This window comes from Eurytemora carolleeae, unplaced genomic scaffold (genome assembly GCF_000591075.1).
Source record: "Eurytemora carolleeae unplaced genomic scaffold, Eaff_2.0 scaffold2, whole genome shotgun sequence".
NCBI classification, from domain to species: Eukaryota; Metazoa; Arthropoda; class Copepoda; order Calanoida; family Temoridae; genus Eurytemora; species Eurytemora carolleeae.
Genome location: NW_019396051.1, coordinates 5,027 through 27,919, shown reverse-complemented (window position 1 = coordinate 27,919; position 22,893 = coordinate 5,027). Strand labels below are relative to the sequence as shown.

The 22,893-nt window shown below is 32.9% G+C and overlaps 2 protein-coding genes across 2 annotated transcripts in view; one reads left to right on the top strand and one right to left on the bottom strand.

Moving 5' to 3' along the window:
* The window catches only part of LOC111704767 (uncharacterized), a gene marked incomplete at its 5' end in the record, with an annotated part of 29,092 nt that overhangs the window by 2,464 nt on the left and 3,735 nt on the right, over nucleotides 1-22,893 (bottom strand).
* On the top strand, nucleotides 12,509-22,470 carry LOC111704774 (potassium voltage-gated channel subfamily F member 1). The gene is made up of 6 exons (XM_023477120.1): nucleotides 12,509-13,112; nucleotides 13,188-13,363; nucleotides 13,500-13,566; nucleotides 16,789-17,838; nucleotides 20,103-20,196; nucleotides 21,570-22,470. Exons 1-6 carry the CDS (start codon nucleotides 12,547-12,549, stop codon nucleotides 21,696-21,698), a joined length of 2,082 nt encoding a protein of 693 aa, XP_023332888.1. The 5' UTR covers nucleotides 12,509-12,546; the 3' UTR covers nucleotides 21,699-22,470.

Sequence of the window (22,893 nt, the reverse complement as noted above, 5' to 3'; positions counted from 1 at the left end):
TACAGGTATTTAATACAAATATTATTTTCTATATGAACCAGCTAATTATGAAGCAGGAATCAGGGGGCATTATAAATATAAGAATATCGTCTTTATGGTGAAATAAATTCTGATGTCTAGTTTATGAGTTAACCACCATCAAATGTGTCGTGTATGTACTGATATATATTTTCATTTAATTCTTATATTCGTGTATGTACTACTATATATTTTCAATTAATTCTTATATTCGTGTATATACTACCATATATTTTCAAATGTATTCTTTTATTACTGTATGTACTACCATATATTTTCAATTAATTCTTATATTCGTGTATGTACTACTATATATTTTCAATTATTTCTTATATTACTGTATGTACTACTTTATATTTTCAATTATTTCTTATATTACTGTATGTACTACCATATATTTTCAATTAATTCTTATATTACTGTATGTACTACCATATATTTTCAATTATTTCTTATTTTCGTGTATGTACTACTATGTAGTCAGGGGCGAACGAGAGTATTTTTGGGTACACGTTGCGCGTCAGCGCGCAAACAAAAATTATGTGCCCCCCTTTTAAACACCTCTTTTGAAAAAAATATTAATACGTTTTTTAACTATGTAAACTATTCGACCATATACACACTTTCATATTACAAGTGTTAATAAATTATTTATGTAATTTTCTTAAGTGGACTCATCAGACTGGGGTGCGGGTGCTCCCCCCCTTGTACGCCCACTGTATGTAGTTTCAATTAATTCTTATATATGTTTTTAAGAATACCATGAATATTAAAAAGTAAGTTTACGACACAGAACGATAATAAGTTTGTATGAACTACAATACAGAAGTTCAAACTTAGAAATGAAATTAAAAAATAAACATGCAAAATCAAAAGGTTTTTTATGTCTAGTTAGCGATAATATCAATACAATCTTAACGACTTTTTGATGCATTCATACCTAACAAATACAAAGTCGTCTGTATTGTATTGATATATGCGACGAAGACTGTAGGATAACTTCATTTATTATAAAGACGTACCTTAGCGTTTTCTTAAATCAAATAAATACAACTTTCTTATGGCGTCTTGTTTTATCAAAGTTTTCAAATTTAAAGATATTGTTAATGGTGTTCCATATAACATGACAGTTGAGAGATTATCTGTAGATCGTCTTTGATCTTTGAAATAGTTTGCAGCATTCAGTCGTCCCCTAGTTTGACTAGGATGATTTTTGTAACAATAATCACCTAGGTGCTTTAAAATTTCATGAGATTAGAAAAATTTCGTTTGGACTTAAAAAATTCTGGTTTTATTTAGTTAATTGAAATCTGAACGAAATTCTTTATACCTTCGGGAATTAATATATATAGAATTATAAAGGAACACAACATGCCAGGAGTGGGATATTTTGTGATTTTTGTTTCAATAATAATATAAACAAAGTATATTATTTAAGATACCTATCTTATGTCCATTTGACAGCTCAAATTTTTATTTTGAATAATCTTTTTTGTTTGTTCATTTTCCTGTGATTCTTAACAAACATTTTTTTTATATTTTTGTTTATCGATTTTGATGGTTTTTATATCGTTAGAACTGACGAGGGTCAACCCAGACCGAAACTAACATCTACTTTTTTACTCTACAGAGGTTTGGTCCATCGCCATCACCGGATTTTAAGATACCTATCTTTGTGTACCCAAAAAATGTAAAAAACATTTTATGCATTGAATGTTATTAAAAGTTTAAGCGTAAAGTTCTAAACTATTTCTGTCCTTGCATTACTATTAGTTTATCAAACTCTTTCTCATCTTGAAACTTCTGTAAAAGTTAAACTACGTATTCGTATATTGTTCAATTGGAACGTTATTTTGTTCAATTGGAGCGTTATTTTGTTCAATTGGAACGTTATTTTGTTCAATTGGAACGTTTTGTTTAATTGGAACCTAATTTCGTTCAGATGGAACGTTATTTTGTTCAATTGTAACGCTGTATATCCCGCATTAAAACCAGATCACCTATTGATCTGTATGTATATGCAAAGGGACAAAGCTTTATCTTTCTAAACTTAAACTTCTACAGTTGAACCCTAAATGAGTCATACCTGGAAAGTTTTTTATCAAATGTCGTCTTGACAATTATTCAATGGGTTTTATACTATTTTACATAAATCTCAGTATTTGCGAAAATAAATAAACTATAGCCATGAATATGCGGGAACAGTTTTAAAGAGTTCCATATAATCATTTAATTAAAAAACTAAATTTCTGCAACATTCCAATATCAAAAAGTGAAGAATACGACATTTGATGAATTCTTTCGATGCATGGCTTATCTAGGGTTTAACTGTAAAAAGAAGAAAAACCACTTTGTAATATTTATGTCCTGAAGAATACGATGATACTCGATAAAATGTTTGCATTAACATAATTAAACACAGTATCTAAAATGTAATACTGTGAATATTATTAGATTAATTAATACTCCTTAGTCTTAATATTTTCGCTGCTAAAGCGTTGAAAATGCCAGTGCAAAAAAACTGAGCAAAATCTCTCTTAATATCTTATATATATACAAAATTTTAAATTCCATAAAAAAGGAATTGAGTCTTTGCCACAAACTCTGATTTTCTAATCACTATATCATTGGAAACAAATGTTGCAGACCTTAGATATTTCAAACTATGAATTATGTTAGATCAAATAATCTGAGTTTGAAATATCAAAGGTTTACAACATCGGGTTCTAAAGATATTGAGGTTTAAATACTTAATTTTGTTCCAAAGACTCAATTCTTTTACAATTTTTTTTAAAAAATCAATCGGACACCTTGGGGACTCTTGGAACATCTGAGGAAGATAGTACAAGCTCATACTAAAGCAGGGATCAAGATAAACCCAGAGAAGACCAAGATTTTTCAGTCGGAAGTAGAGTACTTAGGACATAAAGTGAGTCAAGATGGAGGATTATATCAAGAATGCGCAGAACTGGCCACACCAACTAGATGTAAGGAGATGTCCTCATTCCTCGATTTACAGGATATTATCGGAGAATCATTCCCAGGTAATCATGGTATGCTACGCTAAACACATAGATACAGCAAAACCATATAATGCTTTGCGTATCTGCATACCGGAAGCAAGGTTGAAAGAAGCGTTCCAGATCTGTCAACGAAAGAAGCGTTCCAGATCTGCCTTTCCAGTCTTGAGGAATTATCTAAATTGCTTTTATCTAGAAACTATGATAAAACTGTAATAACAAATGCAATTAAACGTTCTCTCCAATTGTCCAGAACAGAGTGTCTGAAAAAAGTTGTCAGAAAACCTTCAAATAGAGTTGTTTATGTCACCACCTACCATCCTGCACTACCTTCCTACAGTAAAATTTTGAACAGGGCCTGGAAAGTAATGGTTAAAGATCCATATCTAAAGGATGTATTCAAAAACCCTCCTATGGTTGCCTACAGGCAACTCAGAAACTCATCATTGCAGAGCCTCCTTGTAAAAACAAAACTCCCAAAGGAAACAAGGTCCAGGAGAACCCTAGTAGGAATGAAAAAATGTAACAGATATGAGTGTAACACTTGCCCTTTCCTACACACCACAGAGAAGGTAAAAAGTTCAAGATCAAACTTTGCTGTAAAAATAAGAACTCTTGAGTCTTGTGAAAGTTACAATGTGGTTTACTGTATATCTTGCAACAAACCTAGTTGCCACAATATACAATATATTGGAGAAACAGGAAGGTTATTAGCTGATAGGTTTAGAGAACATATAGGTTATGTAAAAAGTGCTAATTTAACACAACCCACTGGAAATCATTTCAACCTTCCAGGACATACACTATCAAATATGAAAGTTACAGTTCTTGAAAAATGTAAAGAAAACAATCCAACATATCGGAAGATCAGAGAATCATATTTAACACAACAGTTTAACACAACAGCAAAAGGACTAAACAAAAAAAGATGATACAACTTTCTGTTGTGGCTTTAGTGTGGTTGTTTTCTGTTTAACTAAGTTAGTCTTTGTTGTTGTTCTATAGTTGTTTTTCTTATATGCTAATTGCAATATTTTTTAAAAAAAATTAAATTTGTTACATTATCTTTATTTTTAATTTGTAATAATTTTGGTTATTTTCTGTAGGACTGATGAGGATATGAAATATATCGAAATTAATTTCCAAACCCGAGTTTTTCTACCTGTGAGAGTAAAACCTTTTTTTGCCAGTTTGGACAATTTACAGATCTGTCAAGAGGGAATAATGTCCGGACATAGAGGAGTAAACGATACATTAGACAAATTCCAGAAAACTTTCTTTGTTTTATGCACTTGGGACAAGATCAGAAGGCTGGTAGAACGTTGTGATATCTGTCTTACCAAAGAAAGAAGCATCAAACCTATGATGGGACCACATGTGCCGAGTACAGTGGGAAACGTATGGGAGATAGTTTACGAGATCGTGTCTGTGTTTGATATTGATAGCTTATGAGATTGTGCCCAGTGTTTGGCATTGATAGTGAAGAGTTGTACCTGGATTGATACAGGTCTGAGAGACTCAAATGGAGTAGGGCGTTTACTACATAGGTATAGGGTACGAGATTTAGGTCTACTGTACGCTGGGTATAAGATTTAGGTCTACTCTACTCCAAGTATGAGATTTAAGTCTACTCTACTCTGAGTATGGGATTTAGGTCTACTCTACTCCGGGTATGAGATTTTGGTATACGCTACTCCGGGATTCAAAGGTTTAGGAGAGGAGAGACTCTGACTCTATCTTTGGTTCAGTTTGTCGCGGGGGTTCAAACACAACCAGTCTCAGGGTTTTGTTAGGGATGCAGAACAAAATGTTAAAATGTTTGCATTTTTCTATTTAATTTTAGTGGGATTAGTTTTCTGGACTCAAAGGTTTCTAAGATTTATTTGACGCGCCAAATATGTTACAAATTGTGCGTATTTTGAATTGTAACTTGGGTACATACAGAAATTGCTTCGGTTTTTATTTCTTCGCTTTGGCTCCCTTTTTCGAGTAAATTTGCAATTTTCTAAACGTTTCGTTAGAAATTTTAAATTAGATAATTCAAGGGTAATTGCTTGTAGATGTGAAAAATCGATCAGATTCAACAATATTTTGATGAGAACTAATTATCAGGAAAAAATGTTCTTCTTAAAAATCAAATAAAAGAATTATGAAAAATAATGTTTCCGAACTTAAAAACTAAATATTTCGAGATGATGTATTATTTTTTCTAAAACTTAACTTCTATCACTTAGATTTGTTTTTAAAATTTGGTAAAAGCGTATACATTATTTACACTGTAGAATTGAAACTTAAATTATTAAGAACAGACTATAAAGTAGAGATACTGAAGATAACGTATAGATACTGTAGATAACTTATAGATACTGTAGATATCGTATAGATACTGTAGATAACTTATAGATACTGTAGATAACGTATAGACTCTGTAGATAACGTATAGATACTGTAGATAACGTATAGATACTGCAGATAACGTATAGAGACTGTAGATAACGTAGAGATACTGTATATAACGTATAGATGCTGTAGATAACGTATAGATACTGTAGATAACATATAGATACTGTAGATAACTTATAGATACTGTAGATAACGTATATATACTGTAGATAACGTATAGATACTGTAGATAACGTATAGATACTGTAGATAACTTAAAGATACTGTAGATAACGTATAGATACTGTAGATAACGTATAGATACTGCAGATAACGTATAGATACTGCAGATAACGTATAGATACTGTAGATAACTTAAAGATACTGTAGATAACGTATAGATACTGTAGAAGCGATGTAGAAAATATTTTTTTACTAAACGTGAGAAGCACTATACAATTTTACTTTATTTCCGTCCCTAAAGACCAATGAACAATCAACTGAGGAAACCTAATGGCGTATTTCTAGGAATATTAAACCGCTGATGCAGCTTGTACAATAAGATTTATTTATTTCCGGCAAAACAAAAATGCAAGACAAACAATCAAAATATCAAACCACGTTTTTTCGTATTGAAGGGGCTGTTGTCATAAATTCAAAGAATTTTCAATCCATTTAAAACCACAGAACTGAGATTAGAATAGAAGGGAAATAAGACTGTCCCTCGGGATGAATTTGTTCAGTCCCTTTGAGCATGAATATGAGTTCAAAGTGTACGATTCATGTAAATGTTCACAAATTATACGCAGTACATTACAATAATACAGTCAGGATCATTGGCCATATCCGTTAAAATTTCTTCTTTTATAAAGCTTATGCTGAAATGAACTCTGGTATGTAAAGTAAAGCTTATGTCATGCATTCGGGCATGCATGACAGATTGTCAATGGATTTAGTGAAAATTAAATAATTTTCAAGAAATTTTTTTCCAAAAAAAACATGTTTCAGGGCCCAAAAGGTTATATTTAGCACAAATGTGTGAATTAGTAAACCTTCAGAATGTAAACAATTAAACAAAATGGCGGGTTTACACTTTTTTCGACTTAATTCTACTCTTTTTGCCATTTCATGCCGTATTTCTACTGATTAAATTCGCATGTTACTTTTTTGAAAGATTTAAAGGGTACCCTTGAGAATCAGACATCTAATTATTTCAATGTGGGGCTACTTTACTGTCCCTTTAAGGAATGTATTAAAAGGCAATTAAGATTTACTTAACAAGGACGACCTCTGTTACACAACAGGAAACTTATTAGATTAGAAATATGAAAAGGGAGACAAGATTTTTATTGTTTTGTGACGTAAAAGAATAGCATATCAAACTGGTTTTATTGTAAAAAAAAACAGATGCAATAACTGGCTAACCAGCTCTGGCCAAAAAATCTGACCCTTGTTTACATCCTTGGTGTAATCTAGCTCTTTGCCCGTAAATATAGATTTATAAGTTAGATATAGCTGGTTGAACGGTTGGACCAAATTGAGGAAACCCTTGGGTGACATAGGCTAAACAATTTCGAATTTTTCTCTTCAAATTTCGATCTTCATTTTGTTTCAAAATTAAAAGGAAAAAAAATCAAAGTGTTTTTAAAATTCCACGGGCATCGTTAATTCAATGCAACCAAGACGACTTTTGTATTAACAGTTTTTTTCAAATTACAACTACGTGGTCTACTACGATAATTCTTACATCCTCCTCTCCATAGTTCTAATACTCCTTGCATCCACCTCTCCATAGTTCTAATACTCCTTGTATCCTGCTCTCCTTAGTTATGATACTCCTTGTTTCTCCTCTCCTTAGTTCTAATACTCCTTGTATCCACCTCTCCTTAGCTCTAATACTCCTTGTACCCTGCTCTCCTTAGTTCTAATACTCCATGTATTCAACTCTCCTTAGTTATAATACTCCTTGTATTGTCCTCTTCTTAGTTCTCAATGATCATCTCACCCCCCTCCCTCCTCCCCAGTGGAGGGAGGGGGGAACATCTTCCAAGCCCCCATCTCTAATATCAAGAGATTTCCCTTCCAATTTTCCCAGTTCAATTTTCTTTTTTCTTCTTGTTTCTTGTTTCTACACTTTGAGGCCTCTCCAAAAAGTTCTTTTGACATCGAGTTGTGGAGCAGGCAGGAGAGAGATAAGGAGTTTTGTATATAGGAGGAAGGGTATAAGGGATTGCTCCCTGTTGTCCTTCGTGTTATAGTCTTTCCGACTTAGGGGAATTTTAAGGAAAACCCATAGCTTCACCCCTTATGAACAATAGGGAGTTGTAAGCCTTAAAGCCCTATTGAGAGGAATCTTCCACTGCAGTCCAGTATTGTTGTGCATGGCTTGTATACCCATCAGGGGTTAAAATCCTTGTTTCAGCTGCACCAGGCTAACGATGAAGTCTTGTCTTAAACGCAGCGCTCCCCCAAACTATAAAGCAGGGACCGCTAGAAGAGAGGTCCGTTCTCTTCTCAGGGGAGTAAGCAACTAGCATGTTGGAATATATGAAAGACGTATTCGATGGTTTAGTATTTCTATCTCATCTTATTTAGTTTCCAGTTCCAATAAAGTTTTCTTTATTTCTCAATCTGCAAAGGTGTGTCAATCAAATCTGAAAACTTTTTCATTTCTTAAGAGATATCTGATCTGGAAAGAATTTTATGAGGTCGGAAAATAACATTATTTAATATTAGGATTGAAGAGAAGAGATTAGGATTGGAGAGAATAGGTTTCAGTGTGCTAGGATAGATCGGGATTGGAGAGAATAGGTTTTGTTGTGCTTGGATAGGTCGAGAGTAGAGAGAATAGGTTTTGGTGTTCTAGGATAGGTTGGGATTGGAGAAAATAGGATGGGTTGGGTATGAATAGAATTGATTTGTTAGGATTTGTTTGGATTAGAAAGAATAGGTTTTAGTGTGTTAGAATAGGTTGGGAATTGAGAGAATAGGTTTTGATGTGTTAAGATTCGTTGAGTTAGGAGAGGATAGGGTTTGATGACATAGGATGTTTGGAGTGAATTGGGTAGGTCAGTGTAAGTGTAGTTTAGTGGAGTTGATAATATTGATATTGGAACTAGGAGTGCATGGTTACAATTTATGATATGAACCATGTGACTTCTGAAAAAAGATGAACATTTGTAAAAAAAAAACTGGACGAAAAAAGTTCAAAAGTACGGGTGGATTGTCAGAGTCAGGATGAGACGGATGAAAACGTGTTCTGAATGTAAAAACTAAAATTAATGAATATGCAGTGGAAATTCTGTGGATTAAATAAACACGATAAAATTCCAGCAAAGTAATAAGGGCTGTAAAGGAATAAGGGCTATTAAGTAATAAGGGCTGTAAAGGAATAAGGGCTGTAAAGAAATCAGGGCTATTAAGAAATAAGGGCTGTAAAGAAATAAGGGCTGTAAAGAAATAAGGGCTGTAAAGAAATAAGGGCTGTAAAGGAATAAGGGCTGTAAAGGAATAAGGGCTGTAACGAAATAAGGGTTGTAAAGAAATAAGCGCTGTAAAGGAATAAGGGCTGTAACGAAATAAGGGTTGTAAAGAAATAAGGGCTGTAAAGGAATAAGGGCTGTAAAGAAATAAGGGCTGTGAAGGAATAAGGGCTGTAAAGGAATAAGGGCTGTAAAGGAATAAGGGCTGTAAAGGAATAAGTGCTGTAAAGGAATTAGGGCTGCAAAGGAATAAGGGCTGTAAAGGAATAAGGGCTCTAAAGAAGTAAGGACTGTAAAGAAATAAGGGCTGTAAAGGAATAAGGACTGTAAAGTAATAAGGACTGTAAAGGAATAAGGGCTGTACAGTAATAAGGACTGTAAAGGAATAAGGGCTGTAAAGTAATAAGGACTGTAAAGGAATAAGGGCTGTAAAGAATTAAGGTCTGTAAAAGAATAAGGGCTGTAAAGGAATAAAGGCTGTAAAGAAATAAGGACTGTAAAGGAAAAAGGGCTGTAAAGAAATAAGGACTGTAAAGAATATTTGGATCGTATAAAAAAAACTGACTAACAAACTAACTGAGTTCTAGCCACTTCCTCAGGGTTTATTATTCCATTTATCTTTTCAACCCTATTAAGTGACTAAGTCGACCTTTGATATTTATAACTATAAATTCAAATAGTCCTAATTTAAACAGTTCTACGATAAAAGGTTTCAAAGATATATGATTTATAAAATTTAAGTTGGTGTATCTAACTGATTTCTATAAACCCTGTAAATGAATAAAAAATTTTGTGTAAATCAAGGAATTTTTTGTATTTAGGTTAATTTCCCAAAGTACAATATAATTGAATAAGACGTCTATAATTAGTACAAAGAGTATAAGAGGGGTGGGGGTAGGCACTGAGCTCTGTTAAGAAGAAATGTAAGAGAATAGGAGGGGGGGGGGTGAGTAGGTATATTTTATATTGTTCTAAAAATATTTGAACGAATGGCAGATTCTATGAGAAGAAGGAGTAAAGAACTGATTCTTATTTACAAAGAGAAATGATTTTGTATTCACAGAAGAATAGGTTTAATGTAAAAGAAAAGTTTTTTCATATTCATATAGCGCAGACAGTCAACAAAATTGTTCATCTATTTCAAAACCGGGTCGACTTTGAAGCGTCGCAACGTGCACAATTTGGATCCCTGCGCTAATATAGAAAAAAATTGCGTATAAATTAAAGGAGTATTTTCTGTTTTCTAGATACAAAAGGAATAGATTACTTTATTTCTAAATACATTGTACCAGCAGTATTTTCTAAAAGTAGAAGGAGGGGAGACGTGTCTAAAAAATAGACTAGCTATGGCCCCTCTTCCTTTTCCTTCTTCCAATTTCCCAATTTTTCTTGGTACAGTAAAAAATAATAATTTTAGATTTCGCAGATTTTTCGGATTTAATTTTGGATTTCAAACTTTTTTTTTAGAATTTGACCGGCCATAACCTTTCCTGGCTCGGTTAATGTCAAGTCCTTAAAATATTTAGGCCCGTTTTGAACTTTATTAGATAAACTCTCAGACAGAAAGGATGGAAAAGATGGAAAGAATAGAAAGAATAGAAAGGATTAAAAGAATAGAAAGCTGGAAAGAATAGAAAGGATGGAAAGAATAGAAAAGATGGAAAGAATAGAAAGGATGGAAAGAATAGAAAGCTGGAAAGAATAGAAAGGATGGAAAGAATAGAAAGAATGTAAAGAATAGAAAAGATGGAAAGAATAGAAAGGATGGAAAGAATAGAAAAGATGGAAAGAATAGAAAGGATGGAAAGAATAGAAAATGTAATAGAAACACAATTATAATAGTCACGTGATAAACCAGATGCTTCTCAGATATAAAACTGCTTACTCCAGGATATACCCTGAGAATAGAGTTCCGTATGGATAGAAAATATTATTAATATTATTTATAGATTCATTCAACTTATAATTGTTACAACAGGAAAAGTAAAGGATGAAGGATGAAAAATAAAGGATGAATGTAAAAAGAGTAAAGATGACAGACATAGGACGAAGGAAGAAGAACAAAGAACAAAGAACAAAGGATAAAGGACAAAGGACAAAGGAAAAAGGATAAAGGATGAAAGCCGAAGAACGAAGTAAAAAGAAGAAATAAGACAACGTTAAATAAGGAAGGGTGAAGAATATAGTATATCAAATTGAGGATGACGGATTAAAAAGATGGTGTATTTTTCGACCTACGCAAATCCGCTATACTGAACTTCTGACCTACTAATTTTCCGACCTACTGCAATATTGGACCTAAGCTAGCTGTTTATTTTTGTTTTATTTGAGGGTTAGGTTAGATTAAGACAATTTCTGGGCTAAGCGCTGCGGCTAGGATAGGCTAGGAGGCCGAGCACCGCGGCTAGGACAGGCTATGAGGCCGGCCGCTGCGGCCACAAGTCCAGTAAAACCACGTGCTAGTAGGTCGGATGTGTAGTATAGCGGATTTGACGTAGGTCAGAAGTGGAGTATAGCAGATTTGCGTAGGTAGAAAAATACACCATCGATTAAAAATCAAGTATAAAAGATACAAAATGGAGGATTAAGGCTGAAGGACGAAGGATAAAGGACGAAGACAAAGAATGGTGGACGAAGTATGAAGGATGAAGGATATACCGCAAATGATAAATGATGAAGAATGAAGGATAAAGTACATATGATAAATGATGAAGGATAAAAAACAAATGGTAAATGATGAAGGATAAAGAACAAAGTAAAAATAATAAATGATGAAGGATTAAGGATTAAATTAAAAATAGAAAATGATAAAGGATGAAGGAAAAAGTACATATGATAAACGATGAATGACGAAGGATAAAGTACAAACAGTTGATGGTGAAAGATAAAGTACAAGTGATAAATGTTAAAAGAGATGAGGATAAAGAATATAAGATTGAGGATGAAGGATGAAAGTGAAGAATAAAGAATTAAAATGTGGGATGAAGGATAAATTCAAAGATTAATGATAAAGGATGAAGGATAAAGTACAAATGATAAATAATAAAGGATTATGATAGATGATAAAGGATGAAGGATAAAGTACAAATGATAAATAATAAAGGATGATGAAAGATGATGAAGGATGAGGATAAAGTATATAAAATAAAGGATAAAGGAAAAAATAAGAGCTGGTGCAGGGTTGAGGTTGTGGGCAAGGTTTAGAAAAGAATGATGAATGTGTTGAAGAACAATACCATCAATCAGTCATTCATTATTCAATTTTCAGTTTTCAACTTTCAACAAAATATTAAAATAATTTTTGCAAGTTTCGAAGGGAAACCGGAATAATGGTGTGCAATAATGGGATCAATTTTGAAAATTAATTTCGTTAAATCTGGAATTTTTTATGATGAGACTGCAGAAAAATAAAATGATTGGGTAGTGTTGTGGACAGTTCAAATTCTGCTTTGGAAACTTTTATCTGAAATTTAATCCGTTCCCTTCATATTCACATTAGGTTTAAATAAAGGATAAATTCATTTTTAATCTATCATCGATATTCAAAATCCAAAATATCAAATATCAGGATAGATTAATTTCATTTTAAAATTTTGTTTCAGAGTAATGAAGGGGTAGTGGTTACCAGGAGAAGTTTTCGTGAAATGACAAACGTAGGAACGGAATTCAATTACTCCAACCAAACTAGTTTTGAAGCAGTAAGCATGAGCTTCAAAAGTTCTGAGCCTGGGTTCCCAGTGAGGTCTGGATATAGACAAGTAAATAGTTTTGATGCAGATCTTCTCTATGATATGGAGATGTCTAACTCCACCCTAAGAACTGCTGTGAAACCTGATAACTCGGATACATGCATGTTTACAGACGAGGTTCTAGAAGTGTCCCGTGAGCCTGATTATCTAGAGATGAAAGAACTAGAATCTAAAAATACAATTCTAGAAACCAGAGATCAAGGAACTATGACAGGTCGTGTCAGCAAAAAATCCAAGAAATCTAAAACTAAAACTGATCAGGGTTCAAGGAAACATAGTAGAGAAAGAACGTCTAAATATCTTTCTCCGGGAACAAGTTTAGTAGAGAGACAAGGCGAAGAGAACTTGATCACCCTGGAGGTTGAAACAGAGTTCATCGTGGAGTCCCTGGAGCTACAAGAACAAGAACAACTAAGAATTGAAGAAGCAGAAAAAGAAAAAAGAATCGGTGATTTTTTCAGGTTTTACTTTTCTCTTTACACACTAACGATATTTCTAATCTCTCTCTGAAAGAAATAAAAATATTTGATTTTCAGATCTTTCCGAAAGAAAAATCAGTTTCCGGAGAAGAATGTGATCCTTGATGTTGGAGGAGACAGGTTCGTGGTTAAAAAGAAGCACCTGGAGCAGTATCCATCTACTAGACTTGGCAAGATTATGAGAGCAGAGAACCTCAGAGATATTCTCATGTACTGTGAAGAGTTTATTCCAGGTAATTCAAAATTATGAAAAACATACTTTGGATCAATATTCAGGAAATTTAAATTTAAAGATTAACACTTTCTCCAGGTGTGTGAAAGTTTATCAAAATTTTGTAAACTTTTTGTAAATTTATAATTTTGAATTAGGAGAACCACCAGAATATTTCTTTGATAGAAATCCGAACAATTTCCCCGCAATACTGGATATGTACAGGAAGAATACAAGCTACAGATTTATTCATGTACATAGTACAATAGCAACCTTTTTACATTTTCTTGTCTGTCTGTTTTTATTCTAAAAAATCGTCGAAGTCTTCAAAATCTTCAAACAGTTGAAACCGAAAAGAATATATTTGCCATGGTAATTGACCCTGGTGGGCCACGTGTGGATGAAATGAGAACTTTAAAAATGTGTTTTTCTTGAAAAATTCACAAAAACAGCCTTTACGTTTTGTTGTTGATTTCATTATTTGCAGAATTTAAATTAAATTAAATTATATTAGAAAGTAGAAGATTAAATGATTATTATAAAGTTTTAAAACCACAAAATATTTATTCTTAGTATCTTTTTTTGTGACAGACCATATTGTACAGAACTAAATTTGACATGTATTGTCGTACTATTTAATCTACAGAGTGTCCCAACCTACATGGAAACTGAGGGACGACATTGGAATTGTCTATGATTTTTTAAAATAAATTATGACCAAAGAATGCTAAAAATATGATTATACTTTTCTAAATGTGGTAGTGGTCTATATTTCTTTTATCTTTAAGAACATAGATTTTTTTTCGATAATTCTAGATATTTTGAATAAAATGAAGCTGGGACAAAAATCTCAGGTTTAAAAAAGTCAGACCACATTGTTAATGCTAAATTCATGTATATTGTAACACCCTGTAGTTAATTTAATGTCATGAGACTTGATATTTCTCGACATCAAGGGAGGAAATTTCTTACTTTAAAATACGGATCCAATATTCAAAAGAATAGATCAGGAAACTTTTCTTTAAATATTTTATATTCTGTTCAATTTAGCATTTTATAAAAAATTCAGTTGTTGCACTTTAAAAATCAAAATATTTCTCCAGCTGTCTTTAATCATTTAATCAACATTACTCAGATTACAGGTTTTTACGTGATTATTTATTATTGTGTATAGAACATTTTTTTACATTTAAACAACTTAAAGTTTCATGTTAGAAGTAATCGAGACTTAACCAGCATGATTTCCAGTAAAATATTCCTTTACTGGTCGGCAGCAATACAGGGAATGATTTTATAGAGAAAAAGAAAAAGATTAATACATACGATTATACAATTACATCATACTTGGTAATATTAATCTGTGTACATTGTACAGTATAGTATGTACAATGTAAGTGGAGTATGCACATTGTATAGTGTAGTATGTACATTGTATAATGTACAGAGGAAAGTGTATATTATGCACATTATACTGATGTAGTTTGAACACTGTACACTGTACAGTGTAGTAAGCATATTGTAAACTGTACAATGGAGTATGTATATTATAGTATGCACAGTATACAATTTACAGTGAAGTAAGTGCAGTCAGGTGTCTACGGATGACCAACTTTTAAAAATAGATTTGCGCGGTAGCTTTTCCCATTTTAATGTGTACTGTGAGAACTAATCTAAATATTTAACTCAATATCTCTAAATCTCTAGAATATAATCGCTGCTAAAGCTTGAAAAGACTAACACAGCTCCAAAATATTTTTCTTCTGAATTTATCATGTCACATATTTTTTTCTTTGTAATTGTCCAGAAAGATGAAATCCGTTAAAATGTTTTAAATTGACTGAGTTAAATCCAGAATACTAAAAATGAGTATTTTGAACGGTTTTGTTGGACCTAGCTCATTTATTTTTAATATTTTTTTCTTCAAAAATTTCAACGAATTAGAGTTCTCTAATTGAAAACGAAGAAATTTATATGTAACATAATAATTTCATATTTTTTTATTTCCTAGAATTTAAGATGTGTCCATAGATAAAGATAGATTGCGCATAAGACGACATTTTTCATCTTGAAAGATATGAATGTACAGAGATGTTTTAAAGATATTCCTATTATATAGATTAACTAGGTCGGTTGTGAACATTGGCTGTTATGTAATTGAGTACTTGTGGTGTACATGAGTTCTGTTGAGAGAAATTTAAGTTTGTTTAGTCCTTCTCATGTCCTTTTTCAGTTCTTGTCAATATATATTGCTCAGTGAAATATTGTTGTTCAAATAATTTCATTCCCGGAGTTATTTTACACTCTATTATGAAATCCATTAAAACACCAAACCACCCCGCTTATCATTGAAGTACACTTTGACCCCTAGAAGTATGAGTTCGCCGACTGTACAATTCTTGGTGATTTTGCGTACATAAGCTATCTATGTTTATTTATTTATCTATGGATGTGTCGACCAAAAATTTTCAGGAATAACCCACAGTATGTATTGCAATGGGAAAAGTTACCGCGCTAATCGCGCGCGCCATTTTTAAAATTAGTAATAATTTGTGAACACCTCAACGTGCAGTGTACGGTGTATAGTATATACATTGTACACGGAAGTATGTACATGGTTACAGTTTAGTCTAGTTGGTACAGTTTGCAGATTCCAGAATCATTATAATTGGTGAATATAGTTTTTATAAAAAATATTCTGTCATTCATGCCGGGAAATGACTCTTTACTGGGTCTCTTGTTCAGTAGACTTTTAAAATCATCTTGATTGATTTGACAAACAATTTCAAGATAAAATACGACCTTTAAGTGGTCTTTTTTACTGTCATGTATATTTCATGAAAATAGAAATAGAAAATAACTTTTTGTTTTGACTGTGTGGTGTACACAACAACTAAACTTTAGAACATTTTTGAGAAAATAAAAAGTTTTGTTTTTTGTTTCTCCGTCCTGCTAAATATTAAGAAGTTAGGTTTACCTCTACTTTCTACACTCTTCATCTAAATATATTATTACAAGGCTTCCATAGCTCATCGTTCCCTTGATACTTCCCCTCTTCTTGATTTGGAAATCTTAACTTAACCTTATTTTCAATCAATGTAAGATTTTGCGGATTTCACAGATTTTCCCATAAAAGAAAATCGAGATAAGTTTTATTTTTTGGTCGGCCATAAACCCCCATCTGATGTCATACAACAAAATTTAGGCCCGATCGGTTCAGCCGTTTGGACGTTAATCGGTCAAGCCAAATATATATACATATACATAAAGAGACCTTAAGGGGTCGTAAAAAGAATAAAATATCTGAAAATATTACTTTTTTCAAGAATAAAAAATACAAAAAATATTCTTTTCTAATCTGTTTGTCTCCTTAATAAATGTCCGTCAGAATAAATCCATAATTTCCATATTTCTTGATCAATAACAAGCATGCATTCAGTCCTTCTCCAGGTCGGGAACATTTCATACAGTTGAGGTAGGTTGTGCCCTAGTTCTCCAGAGGGACCTGGAGTACTGGAGTATAGATGAGCTAATGATGGAACCCTGCTGTGCGCTCAAGTACTATCCTCAGATAGACGTCTGTCAGAGTGAGAAGGACGGAGATATTGCAACAAAGAAGAAAGAAATGGAGTTGGCTGAGGAGGAGGATTTTGGTAATACTTGGTGGGGAAATACAAGATCATGGCTGTGGAACACATTGGAGTATCCTTGGACCAGTAAACTAGCCCAGATCGTTGCTTTCTTCTCCTTGTCCATGGTTCTAGTGTCAACCGTCACCTTCGTGGTGTCCACTATAGAGGAGCTCCAGGAGAATGATCAAGGACAGGTTGAGTATCCTCTAGTTCAAGCCATCATTGGTTATACAGATAATTTTGTTGTGATATTCTTCACCTTGGAATATTTTCTCCGGCTTGTGGTTTCTCCGAGGAAATGTAAATTTATCAAAGGAGCGATGAATCTGATTGATCTATTGGCCATTGTGCCTTTCTACCTTTCCCTGCTTCTTGAGGGTTTAGAGGATTTTGAAATTATTGGCAAAGCTGGGAAAATTGTTCGGCTCATTCGTGTCATGAGAATATTGCGGATTTTCAAGCTTGTCCGACATTTTGCTGGTCTACAGTCTCTACTCTATACCCTACAACAAGCATACAAGGAACTAGGACTCCTCCTGGTCCTAGTAGCTGTAGCAATCCTAACCTACTCCAGTCTTGTGTACTTTGCGGAGAAGGAAACTCCAGAGGATAGAAACTGTTCCCAGACAGGTATTGAGGTTATGGGTCGGAGCTGGAGAGAAATAGCTCAGGATCCCTGCTACTCCTGGACCTTCGTAGAATCCTTCTGGTGGGGGCTCATGACCCTAACCACTGTAGGATATGATCTTAATCCTAAAACTATTCTTGGAAAACTGGTCGGAGGTTTCTGTGCTCTCTCAGGGATCTTTATTCTCACCCTTCCTATTCCTATTGTGGTAAACAGCTTCGCCAGCTACTATAAGAACAGGTAAGATATTCATGATATGCATTAAAGGGACTGTAAGCCTAATTTCAAGTGATACACTCCATGCAAAGATGGCAATGCCTGATTCAAAACGGTTCAATAATGCGGAATATAGATATTTGTTTTTTTTCTAGACAAAAGTGTTTAATTCTGATAATTGTAAGATGTTTTCCATGCAGTAAAAATACGCAAGTTACTTCTGTACAGAAACCTACAGTAAAAAATCCAATAGTTTTCAGAAACATAAACATTAATATCTAATTCATCCTTGATCAGACAAAGCGTTTAAGGGTATCGTTGTGAATCGGGCATTGCAATCTTTGCTATTACGCAATTACGCTAGCAGTCCCTTTAATTTCACAGATTTAGAGGAACACCACCTACATTTTATCTTAACGTACCAGAGCTATAGTCAGGGGGGTATGATGACTAAGCCCCCCCTGAACCCGTGAAAACTATGAATTTCAGGGCGTTTTCAGACCTCACCCTGGAAAGACAAAAAATGTAAGCCCTCCCCCTGGAAAAATTCCTGACTACGCCCCTGTAAAGTACACAACTTAAAAAGAATCCAATAGATCTGGATAAATATAAAAATCATCTGATTAGATCTGTGTATATCTAAAAATAATCAGGATAGATCTAAAAATGCCGAAGAAATATAACAAGATAGGACTAGATAGGTTTTGGGGAAAACATTTGGTATCTTAAACTTATGACTTCATTTACCCCCCTTTACGGTTCAACTGCAGGAATGAACAATTTTTTTACAGATATTATGACTTAAACCTTAATTTAAAGGTTTGCATAGTCCGCCGTTCAAAAGCTTCCTTTTTCGTAAGTATTTCTTATTTAAAAAGGCAGTATTTCTTCCTTGTGGGATGATCTATTTCTCTGAAAGCAAGGTTATAATGTAAGGAAAGTTATTATAAAAGGTGCACGCATCTTTTGTACTGCTGCAGTGTACTGTCTCTGGGCGGTAATGTAAACACAAGACGGATGTCGAAGACTGACATGGGATCCATCTTTCACATAAAAAATCAATGAAATATTCTGGTCATAGGAAACTATCATGTAAATTATCAAAATTATCAAAAATTAAATGCTTTTAACCTCCTCGGATACCAAACGAACATTGATGCCAATTCTTGTTTACAAATTAACTTTCCTTGCATTTTAACCTTGTCTGTAAGGAAGTTTACATGCGGTACACGATATACTGCACGAAGTATGGTGGTTGAAATTTTTATATAAGAAAGTAAAAGTTCAGTTCTAAGGCACATGGGGACATTTGACAGTACACAAGGAAGAATGCTTTTGGAGGTCGGAAATACAGTGTGATTTAGCACCGACGCTCTAACCTTCGTTAATATTAAATGCAATAATAGAAAAAGAAATCTTTGTATATTTCTATTTTGAATTATTTATCATTTACTTTTTCAAGTTCTCTTCTGGTAAAATATTCTATTTTTGTATTGTTTAATATTTAATAAAGTCAGGCAATCCTAGCTGGCAACATGTTAAGGGGGCTCTTTTTCATATGAATATGTAGCAAACAAAAACTGTGATTTCTTTCAAAGTCTTTAACTTTAAAAAAAAACTTCAAAGTCGACAAATTCAAGATATTGGCTCAAACAGCTTTAAAACATCTTTGTTTTTTTTGCAGCCCTTGACATGTACATCTTGGAAACATAAAGCACTTGTTTTTAGCTTTATTTTTTAATTAGTAATTGACAAAATTTCTAAAAAATATTTGCTTGAGAGCTTGCAACCTTTAAACCGCTAATCTAAACTTCTAAACCTTGTAACCTGACGCCATAGTTTGATATATGTAAGATTTACACCATCAGGTGCAAAGATATGAGGGTTAGAATAATAGAGTTTGTGACGAATAAAATTCTACTCTATTAATTATTAACTAATAAGTCACCAGTCTAATCTTCCAATCCTTCTATCTTTGCAACCAAACACGCCGTAGACCATAGAATGATATATGAAAGGTTTACACCATTAGTTTACAAAAATATGAGGGTTAGACAATTAGAGTTAGTGACGAATAGGCATTGGGACTTGTAAATAAAATTCTACTTTACGAGTTAGAAAAGTATCAGTCGCCTCTGCTCTTCTTATCCTTCTATCTTTGTGACCGGACGTCTTAGACCATAGAATGACATATAAAAGATTTACAACATCAGGTTGCAAAGATATTATGATCAGAATATTAAAGTTTGTGACGAATAATCAGCTTCAATTAGAACTCTGTTCTGCAGGTTGTGGAGGAACGAGGTTGATCACAAGAAGAGAGAACGAACCCGACAACAAGCTGCAGAGCTTAAACAAGTTCAGAAACTACTACTGCTCAAGGTTAGATTCTTTGCTTTAAGTTTTATAAAACTTTGTCTTCTTAAAGGGAGTGTTCGCGAAAAATGAAGGGGGGTTGATACTTATTTGGTAGCAATATTTAAAAAATAGATTAATGGATGGCCTGAATTCATAATTTTAAATATCTTAGGTCTAGGACACTGGATTTCAAGGATATAGGGATTAGAAAATCCGAGTTTGTAGTAAAGACTCAATTCCTTACATGAGACCAATTCCTAATTTATCCAAGTAGACAGTTCCATCAATTATTTATTTTTGTTGGGTTAATTCAGTTAAAACACAATGAGTTTCAATATAATTAGGCGAAATGTTAAGCCTTTTCTTAGATTAACATTTTTCATAACAAATAGTTTTCAAGATATATCTTCTGCTTTGTTTTAAATCCAAAAAACTTTTTATCATATTTTCCTTCAAAAAAGAATAGAATATATGGTTAATGAGTATACTTATTCAAATATGCTAACTTTTGATTTATAAATACTCGATATCGTATTGGATTTTTCGATCCGCCGGGAAATTTATTTTTATCAATAAATAACTATATTGAAAAATCAGGTAATATTGAAATTGCTACCTGCAATTAAATGCTATACAAAATATGTATTAACCTGTCCACTAGAATTTTTCGTAAACACTACATTTTAATTTAAACCATTTAATTACTAAGACTTGAAAACAAACTATATATACTTTGCTTGTCTGCTTTACTGATTGTTTGTTTGTATCCAATAAACGTCAAAACGGTTGAACTGATCGGGCCCAAATTTTTTAAGGGACCTCACATGACCCCAGGGAAGGTTATGGATAGTAAAAATTTCAAAAGTTTGCCTCCAACAAAATTTTCCATTTTTATCAAATTTAAAAAATCCACGAAAAAGTATTTTACAATCCGCGAACTTTTTTGTTATTGTTTTATAATGTATACAAAGAGACAATGTTCACAATTGAAATAGAAAATGGGTGTGAATAGCCCTGAAAGCCTAGTTCTTTAGAGGAGTCTAACCTAGATTTCATGTTCATACAAATCTATTTAAGTTTGATCCAATCCATATAGATTTTCCTTAGACATGAAATGTCANCCCCCCCTTCTCTGCAATGAATTTTTTAAAGAGTTTTAACAACAAACTAAAATTTTCTAATCCCTATATCTTTGCAGCCTATTTCAAACTTAAACTATTTTCTCTTTAAGAGTTTAAAGCTTGACATATCAAAGGTCTACAAAATTGGATTGCAAAGATTTGGGATTTAAAACTCGCAAAAGCTTTATTCTTTTTTTGGGAAAAGTCTGAGTGTGTGACATGCAGCAGAGGTGTGATTTAAATATGTTTTTTTGCAATATTAGTTTATTTATGTAGGCAATGGCTGCTCCTGGTATAAATATTGAAGCTTTGAGATGTATCCCTCCAACCACATATCCGTCTCCATATCCATCTCCTGGACCATCTCCATACAATCAGTCCAAGCTGAGCAACAACAAGGGATAGTAGTTCTCCTTCTCCTCTTCTCTCTCTCCGTCCCAAACCTATTAGTGTGAATTCACAATGCTTCTCAACCTTTTCTCTAGATTGCAGTTCCTGCTTTTATAAGTGAAATTAAAGTGTTAAACTTTAACTTAAAGTGTTAAAAATTATTTTTTTTTTAATTTTTGGCTTTTCTAGCTGAAGAGAGATTGCTAACATAATTCCAAGTTAAACTTTAATTAAAGAATTCAATCAAAATAAAATTTGATATATCAATAATTTTCTATCTTAAAGGAATTAAACTTTCTAATCGCTATTATTTTGCAATCTAATGGTGTTCACATGTAAAGCTGTTCAAAGGTTTACAACATTGAGTCGCATAGCTCAAATATATGGATTAGAAAAGTAGAGTTAGTGGTAAAACTCAATTCTTTTAATAACTTGATGATGAAGTGCAGACACGCGAATTTCTACAGCTTCCTGTTTCAGATAGCAAAACATTTGCGCCATCGTTCATCATGAAAAAGTTGAAAGGGGTTGTTCCTCTTTTTTATTAAAGGGGCTGTTCCCCGTTTTAATCAAAGAGGTTATTCATTTTTAGTTGAAGGGATTATCCCTTTTTTTAAATTAAAGATTTACTCAGAATCACGTTGACAATCTTCTCTTTTACAAAAATATTGCATTTGCATTAAGCTCCAGTTTCAGTTTGAAATTTCAGTAATTTGACTAGATTTGTTCTAAATGTTGCATTAAATATCTTTAATCAAGATTATTTCTCTAATGTGTACACTGTATATATATATATATATAAATATATAGTTTCAGTTAATTCATCTTTCATACGAGTGAGGAGAGATATAGATAAATTATAGAGTCCTTTCTATTCTTTCCATCCTTTCTATTCTTTCCATTCTTTATAATCTTTCCATCCTTTCTATTCTTTCCATTCTTTCAATTCTTTCCATCCTTTCTATTCTTTCCATTCTTTCTATTCTTTCTATCCTTTCCATTCTTTCCATTCTTTATAATCTTTCCATCCTTTCTATTCTTTCCATTCTTTCCATCCTTTCTAGTCTTTCCATCCTTTCTATTCTTTCCATCCTTTCTTTTCTTTTCATGCTTTTAATCTTTTGTATTCCTTTCATCCTTTCGATTGTTTTAATCTTTTTATTTTATCCTTTGAATACTTTCTATCCTTTTCCTTCTTATTATTCTATCT